We start from the raw sequence: 12,596 nt of genomic DNA on the forward strand, positions 1-12,596 counted from the left end.
CTCCCGAAAGGAGCTTCCGGTGCCCCTGCAGCCTTCTCAGTCTTTCACCCAGGATCCCCCTCCCCCAGCCTGGGAAGGAACTTCTGGTGTCCCCAGTTGACACCACTGTCTTCTCCAGTGACGTGCACACCCATAAACAACCCCAGGCCACACAGAAGGGCGGTCAAGTTTTCTAGGTAAAACACAAAATAAGACAACCTTTTGCAAAATCCTTTATATTAAACTAAAATGTCAACGTAAAGAATTAAGGGAACTGACCAATAGTGAAAAAAGAGAGACGCTTATTGTGGGAGGACCCAGGCAGCCCTGGGGGCCGCAGAGGAGTCGGGGGAACGGCTGGGGTGGCCCTAAGGGTCCTGTGTGGACTCCCAGTCAGTCCTTCTCTCCTCCCAAATGTGGTATCCGTGGTTGCAGTGTTTTCCCAGACTTATCTGCTGCCAGATGCCCTCTCCCCCTGCTGCCCGCCCTCCCAGGTGGGCAGGCGGACACACAAGGACCCCCACCTACTCCAGGTGACTGGATAAGAGCAGCTTTGTGAGTTAGGGAAGCAAGCCTTTCTGATGGGGAGCATATTGCCAGTGGGTTTTCTGCTCTCCTGTGTTGGCCGTGTGTCCAGGAATGAGCATAATCTCCCCTACTTCCCTGTCTTCCAGGGGGCTCAGGAGGAAGCTGGCCGGCTGGCTGCTGTGGCCGGGGCCATGACCCGGGGACACCGGGAAGGACCTGGGTCCCGAGGGCCCAGGAGGCCTCTAAAGGCATTTCTGATGACTCAGAGAGGTGAGCAGCCCTGGTCTTAGGGAACTTGATAAGCTGTATTTTATGTTACTGTTTTTAAAGATTTTATTTCTAAGTAATACCTACACCCAGCGTGGGGCTCACACTCGACCCTGAGATCAAGAGTTGCACACTCCACCGACAGCCAGCCCGGTGCCCCCACAGTCTGTATTTAAAGCATGCATTTGGGAATTTTCATAGGAATATTCTACTCTTACTTGAGCGTTGGGAAAGTGGGAACTTTTCAGGGAGTTGCTCAGAGAACTGTGCACAGAAATGAGCATTAGCCCGACTTGAACCCAGCCCGTGGCGGGGAGGACCCCCGTGACTTCAGCCTGCGTGCCTGGCCTGTGGCACTGCCGGTGCCGAACCTGCCACTTCTCCGTCTTTGTGCCACAAAAGGGCGTGAGCTCTGAAGGTCACTGCTGGACCGGTCATCGCCTGAAGGACGTGCATCTGCACTGGGGGCCCGGGCTAGCTCAGGTGCGGTGGGGCAGCACCAGGGTCTCGGGGTGTCTCTGCAGTAAAGCCCAAGGAAGCAGGAGGATTTGGGCTGCGGGGGCTGTCTTCACCCCTGCAAAGTGTCCTTCGCTCTTCCTGCAAACCCGGAATGCCCGCGGGGATCCCAGAACCACCTGCTGCCCGCATGGATGGAATGGAGCTCTTTTCTCACGTCCCTTGTGCGGAGTGCAGGGCAGAGCCCGGGGCAAGCCGGGCGTCACCAGGGCCACAGACTGTACTCCATCTTCCCTCTGCACGCTCCATATGCACCAGCACAGCTGGGTCATCGACTCTGCCGTCGACCGCCCGCTGGCCATGTGGCTTCCACACCCCTGCCCCCGACACAGGGTCAGTGAGGTGGCCCCCTCGGGTGCCCGGCCGCTGAGAGCGGAGTCAGGCAGCCCGCACCTGCATGTGCCCTCGTGTCCCTTCACTCCTCACGCCCAGCCCCTCTCCCGAAAATGCTTCCACTTTCATCACTGTCCACCCCCCAGGGCCCTTTGAAGGCGAAAGGAATCTGTCCTTCGTTGGAGTTTGCACGAGCCCTGTGCCTGCTTAGCGCTGAGTCTGTCTGGGCAGGCACCACCCTTGTATCGAAGAAACCTGTGTGAACAGAGGCCCCACCGCCAACCAGGTGGCCGTGGTCCTGGCTGAAAATTTCTCTGTCTTGTGTCACATCAGTGCTGCCCCCAAACTGGCTGATTTTCGCTGTGACTTTGTTCCCCTGATGTTTTTATTGCCTTGTTTTCTTCGATTCTAAATCGCTCCAGCCAGCTCCCAAGGCCTTGCTGCAGGCACTCTTGTCATGTGTGTCCCTGTGTCCCTCTGTGGGGTGATCTCTTTGTCCTTAGAAGGACGGGAAACATATTGAGGAGGGGGTGGTTGACCTCGCCCCTTGGGGTCTCCGGAGTCACTGAAAGCAGACAGCGGCTGGTCTGTTTGCAGAGAGGGAAGGGATTGTATTGTGCCCTGTGCCCACCACACCACGGAGTTCGACTTAACATGTCTGTGTGCCTGCACGTGCGTGTGAGTGCGTGTGCAAGCGTGGGGGGTGTGCTGGCATGTTTGTGTGAGTGCGTGCTTGTGTGTGCTTGCTGTGTGCCTGTGTGTATATGTTCGTGTGTCTGTTGTGTGCATGTGGGGTGTGTGTGTGTGTGTGTGAGTGAGACTGTGGCGTGTGTGCTTGACTTCTGACGCCTCCCAGCCCTGAGATCTTGCGCTTAGGACCCACGGTCCACTTCCAGGCAGAACGGTTACGGGCACGGCCCTGGCTCTGCACCTAACCAGACGCACTGGAACCTTCTGGGGATTTTGTGATGTGTCAGTTTTACTGAGGAGCTGGGCGTGGGGTGGAAATCCTCTTGAAGGACCTTGGCAAGGAGCATTCCCAGAGCTTAGACGGGTAGTTGGGGCAACCGAAAGAACAAACACGAGAAAAGAACAAGGCAAGGCGTGTAAATAGCTGTTCTGGCAATTTCCCCACAAGGGCCCAGCCAGATGCAGATTCTTTTGCTCTCCTGCCCGGTGCTTCTGTTCGCATGAGGGTCTCCGTGGCTTTGGGTGTGTCCACGTTTCACTGGCTAGCACCCATCAGCAGAGGTGTCTCCCATACCAACTTCTGTGAGGCTGTGGCTGCGGAGGAGGACGTCCTGGGGGCTGAGTCACCCCAGTGCCCTGTGCCCCCTTTACCCTCAGGAAAAGGAGAGAGGCCAGGCAGATGGGGGTAGTGGTCCAGTCACAGCCAGAGCCAGCGCCGGGTCCCCAGCTCTGCCCCGGCCTGGCCGGCCCCGCCCCGCTCTGGAGAGGGAAGAGCTTCATTCCCGCTGCCGGGAACTGTTTGGCTCTCGCCGTCTTGTCCGCACAGCTCGGACGTGTGAGCCATGCCGTCTCGCCCAGGGGCACTCTCATGAACACACATCCTCTGGGAAAGGGCCAGAACAGGGCCCACCCTGGCCAGGGAGAGTCTCGTATTTAAACTTTCCTCTCAACCCCCCTCCCCGTTTTGTAGCGGAGAAGATTTTGACCTCTCCAGGCGCAATTGCTGTGCCACCTGCACACCCCCACACATCCCCGTGAGGCTCCCCTGCAGAGGGTGGACCGCATCAGGTGTGGTCTGCGGGCTCTTGGCAGCGGCCCCCCGCGTGGTGGGCAGGGCTCATCCCAGGCCCCTGGTGTGGGAGGAGGCCCCCTGGGGCTTCCTGTTTGATCTGCTCCTGCCCTTGGCAGAGACCCCTCCAGTCTTGGCGATACCATGAGATATGGTGCGCACGATGCCAAATGGTCGTTTCCTGTTTGCATTCTCTTGCTCGCCTGGCCCGCGTAAGACCGGTGTGGTTAGGGGTGGGAAGGTGTCCTTGGGATTACGCAGAAGCTGAGCAGGGGCCCTCAGCCGAGGATCACCGTCATCAGAACCCAGCCTCACCCGGGTCCCTGAGGTCCCTGTCTGCTCCATAAAGTGTCCCTGTCTGCCCTCTAGCGGCAGCTTCTCGGGCACTGCATCAAGAGGCAGGTTTCGAGGTTTTGTCAAAGTGGGGTTTTGTCTTTGTAGAAGCCTGGTTTAAATTAAAGGATATACCCTCCCAACTCCACAGACACGCAGAGAAGTGAGGGACAACCACGAAGTCTGCATGTGTTTTCATGGGGAGGTGAGACCCAGCCCCAGGGAGTGGGGTTCACGCCTGCGGTGCAGACACAGGGCCCAGGCAGCCCTTGGGTGACATCCCCGAATGGCACCCCCTGTCTGGTCAGGGCCCCGGTCCCCACACCTCGGTTCAGGGCTATTTGACTCACCGCATGTGGATCTTCCTGGATGGCCGGCGGCCCCGTGGACCCAGGCACAGGTGCCCCTGGCCCCGAGGAGCCACAGCATGTAGGGGAGCAACCAGTGCCCCATACTGGTCCTGGACACCACTGTACCCAGGGGCCTGGGCCTCTGAGCTGTGTCCCAGGCTCTGCGGGCGTCCCCTCTGGGAACGCGGGAGGGCAACGTGAATTGTTGGCTCTGTTTGCACCACGTTGAGCCAAGTTGCCTGTCTTCCAGGGTCTCCCTGGTCTCACTGCAAAAAGCACCTGCACTGGGGTGCCGGGGGGCTCAGTCAGTTAAGCCTCTGATGCCTGGTTTCAGCTCAGATCATGATCTCACGGTTTGTGAGTTTGAGCCCCACATTGGGCCCTGCACTGACAGTGCAGAGCCTGCTTGGGATGCTCTCTCTCCCCTTCTTTCTCTGCCCCTCCTCTGCTTGTACTCTCCGTCTCACAAAATAACTAAATAAACTAAAAAACAAAAAAAAGTGCCTGCACTCTCCCTCCCTGGTCCTCCGTGGGGATTACAGGGGAAGGACGTGCTGGCACCATGCTTTGTGACTGTCACACGGTGCACAGTCTCATAACCGCCAGTCTGGGCCCTTCCTTTCCACAGTGGTCAGGTCCACACAGAGGAGTGTGGGCTGGCAAGGGGAGGTGCAGTGGGAGGGGGGCAGGGGCCTGGCCTGCTCTGCTCTCTGCTCCCCCCACTGCTGACCGCCTGGAGGTGGTGGGGAGGGAGGGAGGGACCCTGTTTTAATAGTAAAATGAGGTGAAAATTCTGTTTCGACTCACGGTGTGAAAACAGGTCCCAAACTTGGAAAATGGTTGAAAAACCACAGAAGCAACTTTCCATCCATGTGAAGCCAACTGTGTGCTTCATTAATTTATGCAAGAAATCCGGGTGCGGATGGCAGAGTGGGCGCTGGATGGCCATACTTGGTGCCCACCCCCGTTTGTCCCACCCCATCAGGTGCGTCCGGACTGCCTGCTGCTGGTCCTCCCGTGGCACCCAGCCCCCGAGAACGAGAGCAAGAGCCGAGGAGCACGGGGGTCCTCATCCCCCCTGCCTCCATGGAGCGCCAGTCGGTAAGGGCCTGGGAAGGGGAGCCAAGTTCACCGCCCTGAGTTCATCCCTGCCTGTGCCTCGTGGAGGGACCGTCCTAGCTGGGTTTTCCGGGTGAGGAAGTAGAGAATAAGAGGCCGCTGGCTTGCCCCCAGCTTGCCGGCAGGTGACAGGTCTGGGCTTCGGGACACTGGACCCAGAGCTTCCTTACCCACCTCTCCTGGGATCCCCAAACTCAAGAGGGCATCACTGGGCATTCACCGGGGGGTGGGGCTCGCTGAAACCAAATTATGGGGTTTCTGCTTCAGGCAGGTCTGGGTGGGGGGTGCCGTGGCTGGTCCAGGGGCTGCACGCTTGAGAACCACAGAGTCTGTGAGGCTCCCCCGACCTGGAGCCACGTGATGGGGGCGTCCAGGTTACTGGGGGATGTTTCACGGTCACAGCGCAGGACAGTATGTCCATTGTCTTTTAAAATAAAAATTTTAGGGACCCCTGGGTGGCTCAGTAAGCATCTGACTCTTGATTTCGGCTCAGATCGTGATCTGGTTCGTGAGTTCAAGCCCCAAATCGGGCTGTGCGTGGAGCCTGCTTGGGATTCTCTCTCTCCCTCTGTCTGCCATTCCCCTGCTCTCTCTCTCTCTCTCTCTCTCTCTGTCTCTCTCTCAAAATAGGTAAATAAACATTTAAAATAAAAATCTTAAATGGTTGCCTGAAACTTAATTTCCGGTGTTACTGTAGGTGGAAGGGAATGTTTGAGTTCTCGGCTCTGGGCCATGCACTCGGTTACATGTGAGGAACGTCACAGTCTAGCACACGAGCTGGATTTAATGGTGTGTGTTGGTGGCCGGGGCTCGGGCGTCGGTGTTGAAAACACCGCGAAACCCACTCTCCTGATTCTTACCTGACGATGGTGGGGAATGGATTTTGGTCATCTAACTCCTTCCTCCTTTGGTGATTTCTCTTTATGTAATTTTATGACCGTGTATCTTCAGGATGTTTCCGTGTGATTTTTCCAGTTCGGGGACGTTTTCAGTCGTTTAGGAGGTCAGATTTTTCTTCTGCTAACCTGACCACAGTACTTCCGGGAATCGATGGGTTTCAGAGAAACGGAAGTCACTTTATTCTCCGTGGTCGTTCACAGACGTGCTCGTGGACGTTCAGGCAGGGGACTGTGTCATCCCTGGGTTGGCATATTGGTCTGTGCGTGGTTTTGAAGAAGCCTCAGCAACGTGGCTGCAGGTTAATCTTGTTCAGTTTTTATGAGCCTGAGATATGAATCCACTGGACTCTTGACATTAAATAGGGGCGTTGACTCAGAAATTTAAATTGGATTCGATATCGAATCCGAAAGTTGGGGAAGGTTGAAGCCGGTGTTAGTGCCTGGCGATGCTGGGGACGGGCCAGCCCTGGTGGCCAGGCTCCAGAACCCACGGTTTGGCGTCCTGCCCCCCAGCTGTGAGTGTGGCTGATAGGGGCCGGAGGCTGGTGGTGAAGGAGCCAGGACGGAAACCAGCCCAGAGCACCGCCTCCTTTCCACCCACATTCCCGGCCCCGCTCTGGGGGCTGCTGAGCATAGTGCCCTCCAGGCTCTGTGCAAGGCCAGGGCTCAGTGGGAATGTTTTCAAAACATCTACATGGCTAGAGAAGATGGCATCATGCACGCCCTTGAACCCGGCGTCAGCTTCAGTGGTTTTCAACCGTGTGCAGTGCTTGGGTGAAACAACCAAATTCCGGGGCGCCAGCTGGCTCAGTCAGTGGAGCCTGCACCCTTGATAATGGGGTCATGAGTTCGAGCGCCACAATGGGTATGATGAAGTTTTGGGGTGATGATGGTGGGGGGGTAGTCCGGAACTGACCGCCAAGAAAGAATTCTTGAAGACGTCTTTGGTGCATAAAGGTGATTTATTAAAGCACGGGGACAGGACCCGTGGGCAGGAGGAGCTGCACTGGAGTTGTGACGGGTAACTCCTCACATACCCTCAGCTTGGGAGGGGGCGGGGATAGAGTAAGTCTCTTAGGAATTTTGGAAGCAAGGTTTCCAGGACCTTGAGGGGGTCGCTGTGGCCAGGGAAATGCCATTTATTACCGTTTAGTAAAACCTGTCCTGAGACCCCTCGGGTGTATATCGGGGGCCCTAAGCCTGGAGCATGATGCCAGCGTGTGTCCTGGGGCAGTTGAGATAAAGGAAGGAGACTTACAGGGTCCTCGAGGTGGGGTGATGTGAAGCTGAGATTCCCTTTTTGTCCCCTGCAAAGCGTCATCATGGAGGCAGCTGAGCCCCTCGAGGAAGGTCACTGCGCCAGTTTCAAGGACTGGTCAGTGAGCCGTGTAGGCAGTAGGGGATTTGATGTTTCATTTGCCTCAGTTTCCCACATCACCACGGCAAGCACTTAAACCCCCTTCCTGTGTTCTTGGGCGGCCAGGAGTGTCCGAGGAACATCACACAGTTCCATGGTGGGGGGGGGTGGGGGGGGCTGTCAGCCTGTGCTCTTCCCTCAGCCCGCCCCATGCTCCCTCATCATATCCCCCCTGAACAATTTTGACCTGAGATCTTCAGGGTTGCTGCAGGTGGAAGGTCTCGTCTTCTGTGGCTTCTTCCCGCTGAGTGGGGGTGTAGAGACATCCCCAGCCATACGGGTGAATATGGGTCAGCTGGGAAACATATAGGGGAGTTACAAAAGGCAGAGGCAGCTGAATCCAACGTGGGCAACGTGTGTGAACCTTCTTGAGTAGAGAGGATCATCTGCTCGCCCGAAGTCATTGCAGTGATGAGTCTTGGCACCAGGCAGGGAGACACAGGAGAAAACGGCAAAACGTAATTAGAACAACTAGAAAGATCAGCCCAAATAAGCCCTTTGATAGCTGACGAACATCTTCTAGTCCAGGAGTTCGACCAATCACTGAAGGAAAGAGGGAATGTTTCAGAGCAAGTGGAGTGTCTGCGTCAGGCAGAAATCCAGAAACATTTCTCTGGTCATCTGGAGCATACACACAGCATTTTGTTTGCACGAGAGTGTAAGTTCCACATCGTGCAGCGGTCAGCACATCTCGTGCCATTCTGGTTAGTAGAACGGTTTTATGTATTGGAGTTATTTTCGTATTTAATACCGTAATGTTATCTTGAGAGCCGTTTAAAGCCTCCACTGTGTAACAGGCAGTGCGTGGCCATCCTATAGACTCTGCTTTGTTTAGTAAACACTCAGCTAATTAGTAAGAGGTATCTTTACAGCAACAAGAAAAACAGAGGTGAATGGTTAGAGCGCATTTCAAACCCAGTGTCTCCCGGTGCTGCCAGTGAGATTTTGAGATGTCAGGCTTGAAGCCTCCTCAGATGGGAGTGGGAGCACACAGCAGCAATCGGATTGGTCTTTCTGGCTTGTAACTCACAGGTCTATGGTGGTCCTTTTGAGTGGCCCATTGCAAGAAGGAATTGTTAGTAGAAATGGGGAATGGAGAACGATGAAGAAAGGTACAACCATCCTAAGAGAAGTTTGAGGTCTTCCGCAGGCTCACAGAAATAAGAAGGCACATTAGGGGCGCCTGGGAGGCTCAGTCGGTTAAGCGGCCGACTTCGGCTCAGGTCATGATCTCGCGGTCCGTGAGTTCGAGCCCTGCGTCGGGCTCTGTGCTGACAGCTTGGAGCCTGGAGCCTGCTTCGGATTCTGTGTCTCCCTCTCTTTCTGGCCCTCCCCTGTCTGTGCTCTGTCTCTCTCTGCCTTTCAAAAATGAATAAATGTCAAAAAAAAATTTTTTTTTAAAAGAAGGCATATTAGTTTGCTCATTGATTTCCTGTGAAGGGGGTACAGGTTTTATTTTAGGTACAGGAGCCCATGAAGAGTGCCCCTCTAACTTCACTGCATAATATGACCCAGCAGGGGCCCTTTTATTTTGGAGTTAAATCCCCTGTTGTATTAGACTTTGCATCCTTTGAGAAAACAAGGTCTTTGGGGTTGTATGGGGTGGGTTTCTAGGACCTGTCAGATCAGGTTTAGGGAGAATATGGTTGGCATGTTTAGAGATTTATGAATTCACGCAGCCTGAAGTGAATAATTTATTAAAGCACTGTAGTCTTTATCGGCTGATAGGTCTATAGTGAGAAAAGTCTTTTTACGTACAACTGTTAGGCGAATCCATCCCATTTCCCAGTTGTTTAAACGATATGCCCATGGGGTCCTGTTACCATCCCCACAGGATAACGAGAAGATTGTCCATACCTGTGCTATTGCGACAGTTTTTCTGATGTTTACCTCAAGTCGTCCAGTTTAGGCAAACAAACACTTAAAGACAATCGGAACTAGAATTTGACAGCCATAAGGGTGCGTTATGGAAACATGGTTTTTCTCTCTAAAAACCGTCATTTCCAGAGACGGCCAAATCAAGACCGATTCGTCTGTAGAACAAGTCCAGTTTTAACAAACTTGACCTAATTATTTACGTAAGTTCAGCAAGAACAGTGGTTGATCATATGGATGTCTTAAAGTTTGTTTTGCCGGAATCTTTTATACGGAATTCTCAAGATTGCACTCTTAGTAGCTTCTCCAGGCCAGAAGCCAAGCCAAGTACTTCCGTCAGACAGGCCTCCAATTCCTGTGGAATTGGGCAAATTCCTCTCCACGAGGTCCCCAAGACATCCTGCGTTTCCTGCACCTGCCAGGAAGTGACTTTCTTTGCTCACCTGGTGAGGCTGCTGGGAACTCCGTAAGCAAGGTATCAGGCCCACATTTCCCAGGGGCTTTATGGCTCCGTGTTTCATAAAGTCAACCTTAGCTCCTTAAAGCCGGATGGTCATATCTGAGTCTATGCAAGTCAGTCCCAAATAGAACATTCCAGTCAAAGTCTTGGTAAAATAGCCAGTATTTCCAGTGGTGTCCTGTTACGAGGAAAACAGATTTTTATTGAACTTATGCAAACAATTGTAATTGCCATGAAAGAAAGAACACTCCCTGAAACTGTTTGAATTTTAGAGGGTTTAGGTAGAGAGAAAAGTTAAACTGCTTCCGTTTACGGTCCAATACACCCAAATAGCCGTAGTTCCTCTGCAATAAGAGGTTAAAAGCGCAAACGTATGTTCGGTTATCAGAGCGTCAGCAACTCCATCCCATGTGGAAAAGACCCAGGTGTCCAATGAGTTCAGTCCCATTTATCATGCAAAACCTTAAAGTTTCAGGTTACCAAAGACTCCGAAAGCCATCTTAACAGTTACCCATGAAAACTTTGAGACAGACAAAATTAACCATCACCTTAAGTCATCTTTTTGCTAAGAAATTGCAACAGAGATAACACGAGCTTATTTGACTTTAGTAAACCTGGGTAGAATCGAGGTTTCATATTTAATGCCGATAACTCTAAACACAGGACTATCTTGATTAAACCAGCAAACTTAAATTAGTTCACACAAATGTGTTTCACCTGTGTCCACTTAAAAGTCAGTCAGGTTTTCCCCACTGTCAGATTTTACTGGGACACTGTCTGAAGTGGGTGGTCCAAGAGGGTGCTCTTTGCTCCTTGACCTTGAGGGTGGGAGGAGCCGGCAGTGGCTGAGGCACTGAGGATGGTACTGGAACCATCCGCACCCCAGGTCGTGTCGCACCCCAGGTCGTGCCGGAGCAGGAGCAGGAGGGAAAGGCAGAAGAGGCGAGATGCCACCAAGCAGGTAGAGAAAGAGCGTTCCAGGTTCTTGAACCTTGTCGGCCGGGACAGAGGAGCAGACGTCATGTCCCTCTCACTCTCTTTTCCATCAAGAAGGCAGATGTTTATTCGGCTTCCTGCCTCTCCTCCCAGTCACCAGTTGCTACTGGAATTTTTGGTAGCCCTGTGAGAGCCAGGCTTCAGCCTTGCAGGAGAATTTAAATGCACCATTTAGAAAGCCGTGGCCACCCTCCTCTCCTACCTGCTTCACATCATAGACAGACTGCAGCCTGGGTCAGAACGTCCAGGGGCAGGGACCCGCCCTACATCCGGGTTTTGCAAACTACAGGTTCATGGGCAGGGAATTCAATACAGTAGAAGGGAATCAGCAAGAGGAAAAAAGTGTGCGCACATGGCAGAGATTAAGCACTTAAAAAGAAATGCCACCAGGGGCGCCTGAGTGGCTCAGTCAGTTAAGCGTCTGGCTCTTTTTTTTTTTTAATGTCTGCGTTTTTATTTTTTATTATTTTTTTTTAATTTTTTTTTCAACGTTTATTTATTTTTTTGGGGGGGGACAGAGAGAGACAGAGCATGAATGGGGGAGGGGCAGAGAGAGAGGGAGACACAGAATCGGAAACAGGCTCCAGGCTCCAGGCTCCGAGCCATCAGCCCAGAGCCCGACGCGGGGCTCGAACTCCCGGACCGCGAGATCGTGACCTGGCTGAAGTCGGATGCTTAACCGACTGCGCCACCCAGGCGCCCCTGCATTTTTATTTTTGAGAGAGCATGTGAGCAGGGGAGGGGCACAGAGAGAGGGAGAGAGAGAGAATCCAAAGTAGGCTCCGTGCTGTCAGTGCAGAGCTTGACGTGGGGCTCAAACTCACGACCGTGAGATCATGACCTGAGCTGAAATCAAGAGTGGGACGCTTAACCAACTGAGGCCCCCTGCCAAGAGCCCCAAGACTATTTCTGGAGGAAGCTGGAACAGCAGTTAGATTAGGGGTGAAGCCCTGGTTTGGTGACTTGGCCTAAGGGGGTCCGTTTGGAACCCTGGCTCTAACATGTGTTCTGTCTGCTCTCGGCATATGGAGGCAGGTGGAGGGTGGACACAGACCTGGCTGGGAACTGGCAGCTGGGCGGGGCTGGGAGTGGGGAGCTGACAGGTGGGATCAGGGAGCAGGGAGCTGGGAGCAGGGAGCTGGGCAGGGTTGGGCACGCCCAGAGCCCTCAGGTGGGAGCATCCTGGCTTGTAAATTTGGGGGCATCTTCTTGGTCTTCATGTTTACCCAGCAAATCCCTGCCCAGTCCCATGACTGTGGTTCCTTCCATTTTGTGCCCATCTCCCTGATTCGGGAGCCCTTGACCTCATCCTCTCTGCCCTGAGCCCTGGAGGAGAGAGGGAGGGCCCTCAGGGTCGGGTCGTGAGCAGGAGCTCTGGCCTTGGACTTGCCTGACGTAGCCTGTGTTTGTTTACCTCTGAGACGCTGTGCCAGGTGAGGATGAAAAGGAAGAAACACCGAATACACACAGCCGCCCTCACAGGCAGAGCCCACGGGCACAGGACTCCTGACCCACCTGGAGAGCAGGGGGCATTAACCCGTGTGTGAGGTCGGGTCTCCTCATCGAACACTGCAGTCCCCACACCTCGTTTGTTCTTTTCCCCAGAGGTCCACGCTAATCCTGCGCCTTTTATGAACACCGACGAGTCCAGCCGTCCTCTGGGTGCGCGGACACGGGCGGAAGGAGACCCGGGACTGGAGAAACCACCCTCGCTGGTGTCGCTGGTGTCGTGGGACAAGGTATTGGCGTCTGGGGAGCTCGGGTT

At 54.0% G+C, this 12,596-nt stretch overlaps 1 protein-coding gene across 2 annotated transcripts in view; it reads left to right on the forward strand.

Moving 5' to 3' along the window:
- Positions 1-12,596, forward strand: part of PKD1L1 (polycystin 1 like 1, transient receptor potential channel interacting) — a 126,719-nt gene that overhangs the window by 6,458 nt on the left and 107,665 nt on the right. Inside the window, exons 2-3 of one of the 2 annotated variants that reach the window (XM_086697127.1) lie at positions 654-777; positions 12,437-12,570. The exons of the other annotated variant lie outside the window; for it this stretch is intronic. Of the exons in view, the coding sequence (XP_086553253.1) occupies positions 654-777; positions 12,437-12,570 (258 nt within the window). The remainder of the gene's footprint in view (positions 1-653; positions 778-12,436; positions 12,571-12,596) is intronic. 2 annotated transcript variants of the gene reach the window in all.

This window comes from Puma concolor, chromosome A2, assembly GCF_028749965.1.
Source record: "Puma concolor isolate L17-30 chromosome A2, mPumCon1.1.hap2, whole genome shotgun sequence".
NCBI lineage: Eukaryota > Metazoa > Chordata > Mammalia > Carnivora > Felidae > Puma > Puma concolor.